We start from the raw sequence: 15110 nt of genomic DNA, 5'->3' as shown, positions 1-15110 counted from the left end.
AGTCCTCTGTCGTCCCCCTCTCCTTGTGCCCTCCATCTTTCCCAACATCAGGGTCTTTTCCAGGGAGTCTTCTCTTCTCATGAGGTGGCCAAAATATTGGAGCCCCAGCTTCAGGATCTGTCCTTCCAGTGAGCACTCAGGGCTGATTTCCTTCAGAATGGATAGGTTTGATCTTCTTGCAGTCCATGGGACTCTCAAGAGTTTCCTCCAGCACCATAATTCAAAAGCATCAATTCTTCGGCAATCAGCCTTCTTTATGGTCCAGCTCTCACTTCCATACATCACTACTGGGAAAACCATAGCTTTAACTATACGGACCTTTGCTGGAAGGTGGTGTCTCTGCTTTTTAAGATGCTGATTGCTCTACCTCCTAGCAAAACCTGAATTTGGAGGTTTGTTGAAGCACAGAAAGACACAGAGAGAGAGAGACAAGCAAAAGGTGGAGAAAGAGCAATGAGGAACTTTAATACTTGCCACACTTCTGCAAGATTCCAAAATCCAGTAGCAGCCCCAGAGCAACTCGTTTTTCAGTAGCTTGAACACACGGAGTCCTCTCAAAAAACAGAAATACTTACATTCTATTTTTGTGTAATGAATGGAAAGACAGATTCACAGCTATAACAGGAGCTTCTATATAGGAGACTAATTAATGCCATATGTCTGTGCAAATTACTAAACCAGATGTGTTCCAGAGAGTAAGAAAATACTTCATATTCCAGTTTTCCAAAAAGCAACAACCATCAAGTGAAAAAAAATGAGTTAGAGAACAAATCATAACAATGATTTCTTCTTAATATATCTTTATATTCTGATTTTTAATATATATTATATTCTATGGGGGGAGGGATTTGAAGGTCTAACAACAGAGAGTTGGGTAGCCAAAAGCCAAATTACCCAACTTCAGCAGTATGCCATCAAATAGGGCCCCAATTCAGCCATGTAGCACGACAGAGGTTGTGCACCTCCTGCCTGGTGGTTTCTCTTATATATCTGCTGTTGTTACGTTCTTTCTCCAAAATGACAGAAGGAGGTTTTAACATCGCCGTTTTTAAAACACAATTAGTGGTTTGGCAGATGACTGAGAAAGGCAAAATGGAAACAAAATGTGCACTTCATTGTATCCCAATTTAAAACAAAGAACTACTCTCTGGCAAAGAGAGAGGATGAATGAGTGTGTGTGTTAGGGGAAACACAGACATGACAGTCGTATTGTAGTGAGACCACACTGGAAATGTCCTCCCTACATTCAGTTCAATTCCGCTCCAGAGCTAAAACAGTGGTAGATGGAAGGTGAGAAGGTTCTTCAAATTTTAAATAGAAAGCAGTTGTTCATGTCTCAGGTTGGCGATCCTCCCTACATGTTTTCAGACACCTCAACCCAACCCATGAGTTTTAACAAGGAGAAATAGAAGATGGGCATAACCCAGATGATAACAATGAAAACCTTCCCAACAAAAAGCTATTGACTAACAACGAAAAGCCCTGACTAGCAACCAGAAGTTGTATGCCATTTGTAAGCTGGGTTGCCAACTTTAAGGAGCGCCATAGCTCAGTGACAGAGTACATACTGTATTTTATGCTCTATAAGACTCACTTTTTCCCTCCTAAAAAGTAAGGGGGAATGTATGTGCGTCTTATGGAGTGAATGCAGGCTGTGCAGCTATCCCAGAAGCCAGAACAGCAAGAGGGATTGCTGCTTTCACTGCGCAGCGATCCCTCTTGCTGTTCTGGCTTCTGAGATTCAGAATATTTTTTTTCTTGTTTTCCTCCTCCAAAAACTAGCTGCGTCTTGTGGTCTGGTGCGTCTTATAGAGCGAAAAATACGGTGCTTTGAAAGCAAAAGGTCCTCCCAGGTCCACTCCCTGGCCTCTCCATGAAGGACTGGGAAAGAATCCAGTCTGAAACTCTAGAAAGTCACTGCCAGTCAGTGTAGGCAAGGCTGAGTTAGGTAAATGACAAAGTAGTCTGGTCTCTGTTTATGGCAGGTTCCTGTGTTCCACAGTGCAACAAGCATGTGCAGATTTCTTGAGGGGGTACCAAATAATGATCTGTGGAACTTTTAAGCATTTGCAGATGTCCAAGCTCGCAGCAAGTTTAAAATGTCCCCACAGCATTCAAATTTATTTGCTTTCAGCTTTAATGTTTGGGGTCACTGCATTTCCCAGCACATCCTATATGTAGATGGGGATACAGGTTTTCAGAGATGCCAGGAAATGCTTTCTGCAGTTGCTCCCCAGGAGAAGAAACCAGGAGTTCCCATTCTCTAAACCCATATGGCCTTGTAATTGTACATCTGCCGGTTGATTTCCCATTATTCCTTCGCTTTATTGGACAGGCAGAATGCCAACCACAGAGGCTGCTCAAGCAAGTTGTGCAAACAGAGAAGAGAAGAGAAGAGAAGAGAAGAGAAGAGAAGAGAAGAGAAGAGAAGAGAAGAGAAGGTCCATATGTGGTTCAAAGGAAAGCAGAGCAATATCTTTGGCACCAGCTTGGCTGCAGGAGTTGCCAGAAGGAGGCCTTTTCTTCCCCCGAAGAAACCTGCTTTTAGTTTATTGCTTATTTCAATTTTTATAACGTTTTAAATTCTTGTTAATTGTTTTTATCCATAATTTTACTGTTTTATATTTTTTGTAAACTACTTTGAGGCTCATTTTACAATCAGGCAGCATATACATTTTATGAAATAAAGAAATAAACCTCCTTTAACGCTTTCTAAGTTGGTGGCCATCGCAACCTTTGTGGGAGCAAATTCCACATTTTAACTATGTGTGTGTGAAGAAGCACTTTCCTTCGTCTGTCCTGAATCTCCAACATTCAGTTTCATTCAGTATCTCTGAATTCATGGAGATGCCAGACAGAGAATTTGGCCTACAGAGCATGTGCCCTAAAATGAGCTCCAGACTTTCCACATTGGCACACCTTTGTTCCAGTTCGTAACTCTGTGAATTCCCCACCACTTATCCCATTTGTGTGTGTTTCCTGTAAATATGAGCTTCTTCTCATAAAAGGTGGGCTGTTCTATTTCAAGAGAGTCAAGACAGCCCAAAGGTGCTGAAGTTACACTTTTAAAGCATCGGTGTGCTTCACCTGCGGGACCTGACATCTTTCCGCAGGGCCTGCAAGACAGAGCTGTTCCACCAGGCCTTTGGCCAGGGCACAGCCTGACTCCCTCCTTTGGCAATCCTCACAGAACTCTAGCCCAATGGTTGCCATTAATTTGATTGGAATTAATTTTATAATGAAATGATTTTAGAATGTTTTATCATTTTACTGTTGTTAGCCGCTCTGAGCCCGGCTTTGGCTGGGGAGGGCGGGATATATATAAATTTTATTTATTTATTTATTATTATTATTATTATTATTATTATTCACCTTAAAAAAAAGGTACAGAGAGTCCAGTCCTCCAGTTACTAGAATAACCTGATCCACAGTGCAGCAACGAGGATGTGCAGTCAAAAGAATTTAAAGAACCTAAAAAATAATTCTATTTCAATACACATAGTGTAATACTAACTGCAGCATAGTGGATTTGGTCTGTTTCACTGACTTTACTGTTCTACTACTCTTTGTTAAAACATCTCTTTGATCTACGCTGTAATGGAATCCCTCTCTCCTAGGAAAAAAAGACATACTCACACTTTTAGCATTTAATATCAGTTCAGTCTTAGTGAAATATTGGTAGAAATGATTTGAGGAAACACAGGATTCACTGGGCAAAAATGATAAAAATCCTACATATTCTGGAGCTGCACACATTCTGCTAGGCACAGAAAGAATTGCATGGCGTCCAACCAATTTCAAATAGCTGGCATTGTCATAGGCTCCTATGATGTAATTGGAGGGAAAATTCCACAGTATTAACTTGCACTTAATCTTCATTTTGCCAAGAGTTAACATTCTTCAAGCATACATGTTAACAGGGTTACAGGGTTACAGAATTCTAGAAAAGCATTATTTTCTCACACTCTGACTGAACATTCCAGGAAACCTTTACTGTGCTCAGCTTTCTGCAAACATCACATTTGAGACAAACAAGTGTGAGATGTTTCAACTCCCGGGACCATATTCTTAAACTCATCTGTTTCTTAAAAAAACAGAATTTCTCTAGACCATCAAACTAGGGTTGCTAATACAAAATGCCCAAATTTTAACAAGTGTGTGTTTGTATGTACAATGGGAAAAGAATACATGTAGAGTGGAAGTTTGTTATCTTCTCCACAAATTAACATGATAGCAGCAAAGCATTCAGACAACAAGGAGGGAAACCAGAGATGACTGAACAATCCGTGAGAACGGAACTTTTGAACCCACTATAATAATGACATCTTTGTGATACGAAGGAGAGGGGTGAGGAGATCAGATGTCTAGGATCACATCACTATTTTGCTCCATAATATGCCTGTGACTGGGGCCTGGCATGCCCTCAAGCTGAAACTATACATGAAAAAAAGGGAAAACATGCCGAAAACAATATTAATTAAATCAGAATCAGCTTTAAGAGTAACTTTCACTGCTTTTTCAGTCTATAAACTGCAGGAAGCAGTTTGTGAACTGAAGATCTCTTTCATGCACTATACATCTTATCAAACAGACAGATCATTATGCTGCTAAGTCAAGAGTTAAAAATAAAAAAAGCACAATTATTCAGCAGTTTCAAGAATTCCTTTCTTAAAGAAGAAATGCCTTGTTTAAAAAGGTGCGTTTCAGAATTACCCTTGTTTGGACTGTGTTTTTAAAATTATTCCTTTCTAGCAGCCTCTCATGCCTGGCACTGCCTGGGAATTCTACACCACTACACCCGCAAAAAAAAGGGTATTTTTAAAAAAGTGGTGGTTAAAATCAGCACATTTTTGAAAGGTTAGTCCACAATCTTGATTCAAAACAGTGTCCAATTGTATCACATAGACAAAAAACTGCTCCTTGATCTCAGGAACCATCGTGCAAACTTTGGTTACAATATTTTAAAAGGTGTCCAAATGCAAACCAAACAGGCTAACAACTTTCCAAAATGTATAGTAGATAAATCTTGGTATTAAAATATTTTTTTCAGATAATAAAGTAAAAAGTTCTTTACTACATTTGTATGCAACCAATCAGTCCAGGGAGCTCAGACAAGTGTTTATCCTCAAAGCAACCTTTTGAAGTAGGCTAAGTTGAAATATTGTGATTTCCTTGAGGTCACCCATTGAGTTTCATATGATTGTGTTCTGTGTGACACATGTGTTGCACTTTTGAGGGTTGCAGTTGGCAATTTCCACGAAGTCTTACCTAATTAAATGTTTTCCATGGGGTAGCAATGATAAGGCTTTTGCAGAGAAAACCAGTGGAGCCTTAAAAGCTAAGAAACTGGCATAAGCATTTGGGGATTCAAGTCCAGTTTGCCATATTGTAAGCATTAAGTGAAATCCTGGTTTGTAGATAACAAATGAGAAACTTTTATGGTGGGCATTGAACAGTAATGGTTACTGTAAGTGATAATAAGAACTTAAATAAATAGACTTTTTAAACCTTTTAATAACACTTTTAACCTTTTACAGTAGCAGCCTGGTGATGATTGTATTACTAAGATGACTGCATTGACACCTACAGTCAGACAGAGAACCATTATATAATAATATAATAATAATTTATTATTTATACGCCGCCCATCTGGCTGGGTTTCCCCAGCCACTCTGGGTGGCTTCCAACAGAATATTCACAAGAAACACAGGTGTCCTGGCATGGGTAAGGTTTGATTTTCTAAAAAACAAACACACATTGTCTCAATTTAGCACACAAGTAGTGGCATTAATTAGGGATGCAGGTGGCGCTGTGGGTTAAACCATAGAGCCTAGGATTTGCCGATCAGAAGGTCAGCAGTTTGAATCCCCGCGACAGGGTGAGCTCACGTTGCTCGGTCCCTGCTCCTGCCAACCTAGCAGTTTGAAAGCACGTCAAAGTGCAAGTAGATAAATACGGGAAGGTAAACGGCGTTTCCGTGCGCTGCTCTGGTTCGCCAGAAGCAGCTTAGTCATGCTGGCCACATGACCTAGAAGCTGTACTCCGGCTCCCTCGGCCAATAAAGCGAGATGAACGCTGTAACCCCAGAGTCGGCCACAACTGGACCTAATGGTCAGGGGTCCCTTTACCTTTACCTTTAGCGGCATTAATTAAGACAAAGGGTATTTTACCATTCTACAGATGTGATGTATCTGGTTTGCCAATGCCAGGATAGCTACAGTTTCTATTATTGATCCTTGTAAATTATTCCCAACCCCACTACTAGTAATATCTCAGCAATTATCCTCCCTACCATAAAAGGTTAAAGCTGTATGTTTGCATCTCATGACCATGCAACTTCCACAGTACAAGTTTCTCCTTTATAGACTTGCCGACTTGGATTTCATTACATGCATCTGACTTGAGTGGGCTTGAGAGCACGGAAGCTTATGCCGTAATAAACTGGTTAGACTTGAAAAGGGCCACTTTAATGTCTTTAAACCCATCCTCCTCATGCACACTTCAAAATAAACTGGCATGATTAGAAATAGGGAATTAGGAAACTGGTGATTCTGATTAAATTGTGATGGTTAAGGTCTTGTCTCCAATTGCAATGTTTTAAATAGAATTTCAGCTATGAACTAGTTTCATTCTTTGCTCTCTTCCATAAACACACATACAGAGGTACCTCTACTTATGTTCACCTCCGGTTACGAATCCTTCGGGATACGTACGAAGCAAACCCGGAAGAATTTTTCCGGTTTTCGCCATGCACACATGCGCAGAAGCGCTCTACTGCCCTGTGCGCATGTGCAGACGCGGTCCCTCTGGTTGTGGAAACCTTGGGATCTGACCAGACCTCCAGAATGGATCACATCCTCAACCAGAGGTACCACTGTATGACCCTTCCTTCACTCCTTTCACAAGCACACCACTAGAGCCATTCTCCTCCCTCTCCCCATACACATAAATGCATCACTCCTTTTGCAGTCACATACCCTAATTTTCAAGAAGATCAAACCTCTGAAGATCAAAGGACAGATCTTGAAGCCGAGGCTCCAATACTTTGGCCACCTCATGAGAAGAGAAGACTCCCTGGAAAAGACCCTGATGTTGGGAAAGATTGAGGGCACAAGGAGAAGGGGACGACAGAGGACGAGATGGTTGGACGGTGTTCTCGAAGCTACCAGCATGAGTCTGACCAAACTGCGGGAGGCAGTGAAAGACAGGAGTGCCTGGCGTGATCTGGTCCATGGGGTCACGAAGAGTCGGGCACGACTAAACGACTGAACAACAACAAACCCTAATTTTCATGCTTATGTGCACACTATTATTATTTCCACCCCTTCATTTGCCACTCAGCTGTCATATTCATACCTCTCTCATGACATTTGCTAACATATCTGCAGTCCCAATGTAGTGATTTGCCCTGGCACTTTTAAATTTAGTGAATCATCCCCATCCCTACTGCAGAGTAGTGGAGCTAGGGGCTATGCAGTATCCTGTGCACCCACCCAACCATGGTGCTAGGCAGCATCCTAAATCTATGACCACTCCCTACTTTAATGCTAAATTGGGGCCCCTTCAAGTAGAATTAATAGATCCTGACTTGGACAGGAGTTCAGACAAATTAGGAACTTCTGAAGTTGCTGACAGAGACCCTTTAAATTCTCATTATTTTTGATGAGCGGAACTTGCTGGGCACGGCAACTTAATTCGAGGAAGCCAAATGTGACACGATTGCGGAGCTTATTCCGAATATGTCTCTGCGGAAGAGCATGTTTCATCACAAAAGGCCTTTTCCTGCAACATCCCAAATCTTGCCGTGTTTCATTCTTGTCCGATCAGCTGCTTCAACCAGCGGAAGTAGATCATCTGCTTGACCACACAGATGCTATCAGTTCCAGAATAGTCTATAGATATAAGACCTCTTATCGCTTGTTACATTCTGGGGAGAAAGCTCAGAACAGGCCAAGTCCAATACATCCCTGCCCTCACCTCAAAGTAGCAACTGGAACAGGCTGCGCCTACATTTATTTGGATATGATTCCCTTCCTGAAGACCAGATCCGTCCCCAGAAAGAAGTTCAAATAAACACACCACAGCCCCATTCACTTATTTCTGCTGGGAGGGAAGAGGCTTGCGAGACCTAGAGACTCACACAAGGTGAAATGTTCTCCATCTGTAATTATGAAAAGCTGGGAACTAGATGAGCTAATCCTATCAGAGACCATTTTACAGCCCTCCCCTCCCCCCAACTCCACACCATCAAGTACCTGCTCTAGGGACTTGGCAGAAGCTCATTCACAACACTTGCCAGGCAGCTGCCGAGATATTGCTTCAACCCTGGCCACATCCCAGTTGTTTGGCTGCCCAAGAAACATGATCTGTGCAGAAATCTCAAAGCTATTTGTGTGTTCATTAGAATATAGATGGGCAGTAAGAGAGCCTTGAAATTCAGCTTTCAGTAGGAACCTGGATGCGAGCCAGAGCCGTCTCAATCTATTGCTGAAAACAGGAGCATTTTGAGATGCATTTTTCACCCCTGCAGGCTAGCAGAGAAAGGTGTGTAAGACGGTCGTAGAAACCAAGTTGGCAGCTTGCCCTAAGAGAAAAGAGAGATGCTGGGAAGAATCTAAAGACCGGCTTCACAATGTTTAGGGAAAACACACTGCTCCTTAGCTCAGCAACCATATATCACTTGCCATCTGAAGCCTGACTGTACTCTTCTGCTGGCATATGGATATTATCTTATACCTCCAGATTCCCAGTGCCCGTTTGCAGCCAATAAATGGGAATTTTGCTGACATGGTCCTTACTGTTTAACCTTTGAGACAGAAACACCCATTCATCATCATCATCATCATTATTATTATTATTATTATTATTATTATTATTATTATTAGAATTTATGTACCTCTCTTCATCTAAGGATCACATATAAAACACAAATATAAAACACAATATAAAAACACAAAAATACATACCCTCATAACAAACAAATATACTCCACACACACAGTATTTATGGCAAATACATTCACATTCTGGCAAGTTTAATTTGAGAATTACAGCACAAAATTGCCCAGGATGTCTTTAAAAAAAAAAAAAACCCAACAACCTCAAAACTTTGAGTAAAAACCTGTGGAAATCAGGGGAGCAAAGGGTTGGATTCGTAAATAAGACGAGTGTTGCTTAGCAGCAGGCAAACAGTGTAATTTCCTCCAAGAACTTCCCTGAGAATCATACCATTTTGGGAAACATGGGAGAGGATCACAGTTGCCTTTGTCCAGCAAATCTTTATTCCCAAAGTGCTATTTTCAGAATTATATCCAGCTTTTCTATATCTGATATAATATGGCAGAAGGCAGGTGACACTATGAAATAAGCCTCCTTAATGACAAGCATCTCAGTTAATTTATTTGGGGCCTGAGAGACTTCAAGAGGCAGGAACTTAAAAGACAGATGTCTTGCATCTTTCATGGTCCCTTGGTGATGGTCCTCAAAACACAAATGACAACTATTGTTAAAGGCAGAAAAAGAGGGTATAGAGAAAGACAGGCATGGCTAGAAATAAAATCGCAGCTCAATGCTCTTTAAATTCCCAGTGCTCTAAAGTTATGTTCAGGACTGACAAAACCTTTACAAAATAGTCAGACATCAACATAATGGCGAGAGGAGAAATGGGTGACCTCTGAACCACTAAACATTCTCCAAAAAGCGAGTCTTGATAGAAATACTTCAGCAACAAGGAGAGAAATGTGCTCAATCCTGAAGGCAATTATATTCTTGAATTTCATTACCTCCCCTGATACTATTAGACTTCTTGGAGATCAGTCAACTTCATGACCATTACCAGTCCTGAGGTAATTTTTCACAACCCTGTGGCTGTTGTTGAACAGGAAAACCAGTCCAAGAATTATCTGTCTCACTTGGATGAATGACACTTGGCAGCAACGGGTTCCAAATCTCATGCCAAAACCTTGTCAATAATTCTGTAATCCATATGTAAACAGCAAATAACACAGCTTTCAGCACAAAAACCTGGTTTCTTATGTGGAAAGGTTGACAAAAGTAAACTATATTCATAGCCAGAAAGGCTATGGAGATGACTCTCCTGGCATGCAGAAAAGCTGTAAGCAGGAAATAAGGGGGAAGATTTCCCTCAAATATTCAGCATTATAAACTGCAAATCCATCTGGACCTGGAAACAAGCCAACAATGAAGAGTCCTTAGTGACTTCTCTTGTTTGAATAGTGGTTTTTTTTATTTAAAAAAAGCTGTTTGCTTCAGTGCAATGTGAGGGTCTGTTATTAATTCAGAACTAGTCTTGCTTTTCTCTGCCTGTCCCCAGCAGCAGCCGCGCTTACCACATTGACAGAAATTATCTTAAATATGTTTTTAAATAATGCATTATTTTAATATATACTAGGTGATGTGTACTGGTTAAAACCACCAAGGATCTGACCACAGGCTTTTCTGTCTATACTCATCCAATCTGTATCACTTTCTCAGCTTCCCAACAATTTAGCTTTTGGGGATTTCACCACCAGATTAGCACTTCTGAACTGAGCAAGTATACTTGGAACGTCCAAGTATTAATCTCTCCAATTCTGGCTTTAACTGCATTTTCAGTAAGAACACGCAAACACTTAGCAGCTGCATTTTTCTTTTTACTTTTTATTTCTAAAATGTTTATGCTACTTAACATAATAATAAAAACTCTACACAATTTGTATTAACAGATCAAATCTGTTAAAATATCCTAAAAATGAATTTAAAATAAAATGCAACTATACATCGTAAACAAAACAAATTATCTTCATAGCCACAAATCTGAAGGTTTGGTCCTTTTACAGAACTCGGTTATATATGCTTTCCACTTTCAAAGTACAGGATAACCCTCGCAAGTACAGCATCAAGCTCTTTCTAGAGAGATACACAGGCTGAACAAACCTATGAAGATATTCTGGCAATCCTTTATTTGCACATTTGATTTATTAACCTGGAGATCATAGCATCACCCTTTAAATAACTGTTCATTCACCTAAAGGCAATCACGAGCCCTCTATATGCTTGTGTGACTATGTTCATATTGGTATTCCTTATAAAGGCCAAAATATATGGCGTTTCATGGTGTACTCTTCCCCATTAACTCATACACTATATCTTGTGAAATCTGTTCCATCTAAAATACATACACACTTCAATAAGCAGCAAGCCAACTCACACATATATTCCAGCTTTGCAACGTGTCAATTGACAAAGAGTTTTTGAAGAACTCCCTGGACAACAGACTGCAGGGTGGTTCATTGGTAAAGCCTTTAACTGACCCTTTTTACCAAAGGTGCAAATTCTGGGTACAGTGAGTCATCTTTAATTGGTGATTATATCCCCTGTTGTGGTTAAAGCTTGGTGGGCATTGGCTTTGAATTGTTATATGGTAGCCTGGTGGGCCTGTGCATTTGTACTCAGAAAAAACTGAGTTGAACCCTTCTTTTCAAAGTCTCAATTTCTGCTCTCGCTGTAGAACCCTGCTAGTTGCTGTATTGTGACTGATGTTCTAGTTATTTCAAATTCTAAGATTTTATATTGTGTTGTGATGCAACATGCCCAAAGATCAATAAAACTGATGAAGTGCAGGATATAAATTGAACAAATAAATAAATACAATATTAAGGAACAAATCTTGCTGAAACTGAACATAACACATGTTCATCAAAATTGCTCATAACCTCTCCATTACTCTAGATTGCATTCTCTTAGGTCCATTGCAGATGGAATACTGGTCAAGAGACCAGGAGCACCTCCCTTCTCCCACTTGAATTCCCCTACCTTTTTACTATGTCAGGGTTCCCCACGATTACTATGGCACAGCTGCAACTCTGGATTATGGTCACCACGAAGCAGGGATGACCAAAACCTGGTAACAGCTTCAAACCCTGTTTTCAAATTGCAGTTACAATTTTCAAGAAAAAGTTCTGCCTTCTTAATTGTGCATAAAAGCTTTTACTTTACGTCTTTGGTAACAATCACCACTAAGTTCAACAATGAAACAGGGTCATGTCACAAATATTGCCCATTATACAAGTGGGATCTGGGAGGGAGGTGAAGTTGCAATTGGAGGGTCCCTATTCACTGTTCCAGGCATCCACATCTTATTTCAATATACTCCATTTCCTTTCCCCGTTTCCCATCTCCTGCATCGCTCTCAACATCCTATGGCAACTGAGCATGCTCAGTCCTCAACGGACAGTGGGGGGAGTGTGCCTCATTAGGTTTCTTTTCTTCTAAAGATTTATTGTAGTTCTCCTTAGCCTGTCACCTACCCTCCTTCCTGTGTATGATGGAGGGGTCCTGCTCTTTTGACAACATAAGAATTGCATCTCCCCCGCCCTGAACAGAAAATAATGATGATCTACATACAGAATTATCGATTTCTAAATCATCATCATCATCATCATCTTTCAACAACTCTAAGTATTTTTTGCCCAAGATGGCACCAAGTTCAGTTCTAAGACTATAAACAGCAGGAGAAAACAAACATAGTCTTACCTCTCCGTGTCTTAAAGGAGTAATTGTTCCTCTTGACACCCCCATGCGAAATAGAGTTTCGGTGGCCTGCGTACAAAAAAGTAGTTATTTCAAAAAGCAGTCAAATCTGGAATCCTTTTTTTCAAATATCCGCAAAAATAAAACCATACTTACATGGCAATCCTACACACACTAGCTTAAGAGGTAAGTTCCACTGAGGTCAATGGGACTTACTTCCAAGTCAACACAGAGAGGACTGCAGTTACTAAATAATTTCTGTAAAACCTACATTGTATTCTTTCCAAGTGAAAGTGCTAAATGAAGGAAATTTTTACACAAAGAAGTTGACACTTTGCATGCTGGTAGGAAAACAAACATGAACATACACACCCACACCCAATAAACAGCATTTTTAAAATGTTACTTTATTACAGAAAAGTAATAACAGATCTATCTCATGAAATGAAGAAATCTGTCTACTGTGTGCAACAGCTTTTAGAGAAAACGAATTATAAAGAAAACATAAGCCTTTTCAACAATGGTCACCCACAAAATAATGCAGGCACTGAATAATCCTCTTTTCTGACCACCAGTAGCATCGTGCAGTGATTAAAAAGATAAAACAAAGAAAGAGAAAAATAGTTGAACAAATTGCTTGCCGTTTTTATCAGTGTTTCTGACTGAATGAACTAAATGGTTGGTGTTAGAAAGACTCATCCCATTACATCCCTTTCATTCACTGTAAGGCGAGGAACATGACACAGTTAGCTTTTTAAATGCACAACATACATGGTGAATTGCTTTCCTAAAATTGCATAGTGAGGTGAGCATGAATGCATAATACTTTTAACTGTTCCTTCCACTTTCCACTGGTTTGTAAGCATTTTTATTTCCTCATACTTTTAACTTTTTGTTTCCAGTGAATGCCCCCGCCTACTCGCAAACTTTTATTTATTAGCTCATTTACACCCACATAAGTCCATACCAGCTCCAATACCTACTTCTGTTTCTCCCTCTTGAAGATTAAAGGGGTGAGAACCTCATGCAACCTTTTGTGTTCTTCAGAATTGATTCCTTTCATCCATTCTTTCCACCAACATTTTAAGGATGTTTCACCCAAATAGAACATTCTGTCAAGACTGCTAAGCTCCCTTTGTTTCCATTGAAAACCAGTGGTGTGTGTGACTTTCCTTCTTCTCCCACTGGCAAGAGATCTCTTTTAATACGCTTGTACTCACACAGCTAAAATAAATTGTCAAAGCTCCTAAAAGAAAAAGAGAGATTCACATCATTTGTGAATCTAGGGCCACAAATTCCTTGATAGGATCACCCCTCACATGCATTGAGTGCAGCTAAGGAGATTAGAACTAGACTTCCTACTTAAACTGGAGGGAAAGGCCTAACATGCACAAAAGCTTCAAGAACAGGAGCAGCAGCAGCAGCTGACTATTTAAGGGGTTATGTAATTAGCCAATACAAAGAGCAAGACTGGGAAGTATAAGATGTCATGTTAACATAAAAACCCCTGTGGCTGTAGCAAAAATGTTAAGTGAGTAAAAGTCTACCCTTATAAAATTCACTTTATGAAAAATTATTTTAATTTTAAAAAATGTTTAAAACCTCATAACGTAAAGGGGGAAATTGAGAAATTTGAATCTGGGGTGGAATTTGGGTTGAATTACCTGAATTAACACGGAAATTTAAATGCTTTGGAAATTTCATACACAACCTCAACATGCTCTGCTCAAAGTGTCTTTCAGATTTTAATAGCGCACTACTGCTGAACAGAATTAGAGCAGCAATGCACTTAAACTCTGCTCCCATGAAATAATCCAACAGTTTTAATATTCTACATCAGAATACTGACTTGACCACCATACTTCTATGTTCCGATAACCTCCAGACTGTATTATTGCAATGCGCTCTACATAGGGGTGCTCTTAAAGATGACTCAGAAACTTCCACTGATAAAAAAATGTAGCAGTCAGATAGCTGGCTGGGCATCTAGATCACATGTTAAAGTGAATGTATTTGCCATATAACCCGTGTTTTAAAATAGCTGCATTATTTGCCAGTTCACTTCTGGGCCCAGTCCAAAGTGCTCATGTGCTTGAATAGAATCTCATGAAAAAGCGCCCTGAACTCTGAAAAAACTACCATAGTGGGTGAGCGTATGCTGTTAGTAAGCACTCCAAAAATCCAGCTTTTGCCATGGTAGCCTGCACCTGAGAAGGGAAGCTCTGGTTTTGTCCTAGAGAAGCAAGAGAAGAGCCTCCATTACTTTAACTGAGGCGGTGCATGTTCAAGCAAAGCTGAGTTACGCCGCCTCTCATCTTAAATGCACTGATCTTTCTCCTTCACTGTAAATCTGATTAAAGCATCAGACTCCTTGAAGTGTTATGCCAAGATATGATCACCTAAAATGTCACTCCTTTAGCTTCTCCTATCCTCCTTCTAACCAAGTTTGTTTCAATAGCTCCAGGCTTTTGCCACAAGAGCCAAAAAGACATGTTGATCCATTTTCCCCTGGGAAAGCAGAATAAGGATGAATTTTTAAAAGACCTTTCTCAGACATTGAGAACAAATACTTCCTGGCTG

The 15110-nt window shown here is 40.2% G+C and overlaps 1 protein-coding gene across 2 annotated transcripts in view; it reads right to left on the bottom strand.

Annotated features, from left to right (window-relative positions):
* The window catches only part of TMEM135 (transmembrane protein 135), a 185977-nt gene that overhangs the window by 93844 nt on the left and 77023 nt on the right, over positions 1 to 15110 (bottom strand). For both annotated transcript variants that reach the window (XM_077926976.1, XM_028726020.2), the window contains exon 5: positions 12534 to 12599. In XM_077926976.1, the coding sequence (XP_077783102.1) occupies positions 12534 to 12599 (66 nt within the window). The remainder of the gene's footprint in view (positions 1 to 12533; positions 12600 to 15110) is intronic.

This window comes from Podarcis muralis, chromosome 4 (genome assembly GCF_964188315.1).
Source record: "Podarcis muralis chromosome 4, rPodMur119.hap1.1, whole genome shotgun sequence".
Taxonomy (NCBI): Eukaryota; Metazoa; Chordata; class Lepidosauria; order Squamata; family Lacertidae; genus Podarcis; species Podarcis muralis.
This window is presented reverse-complemented; position numbering and strand designations above follow the sequence as displayed.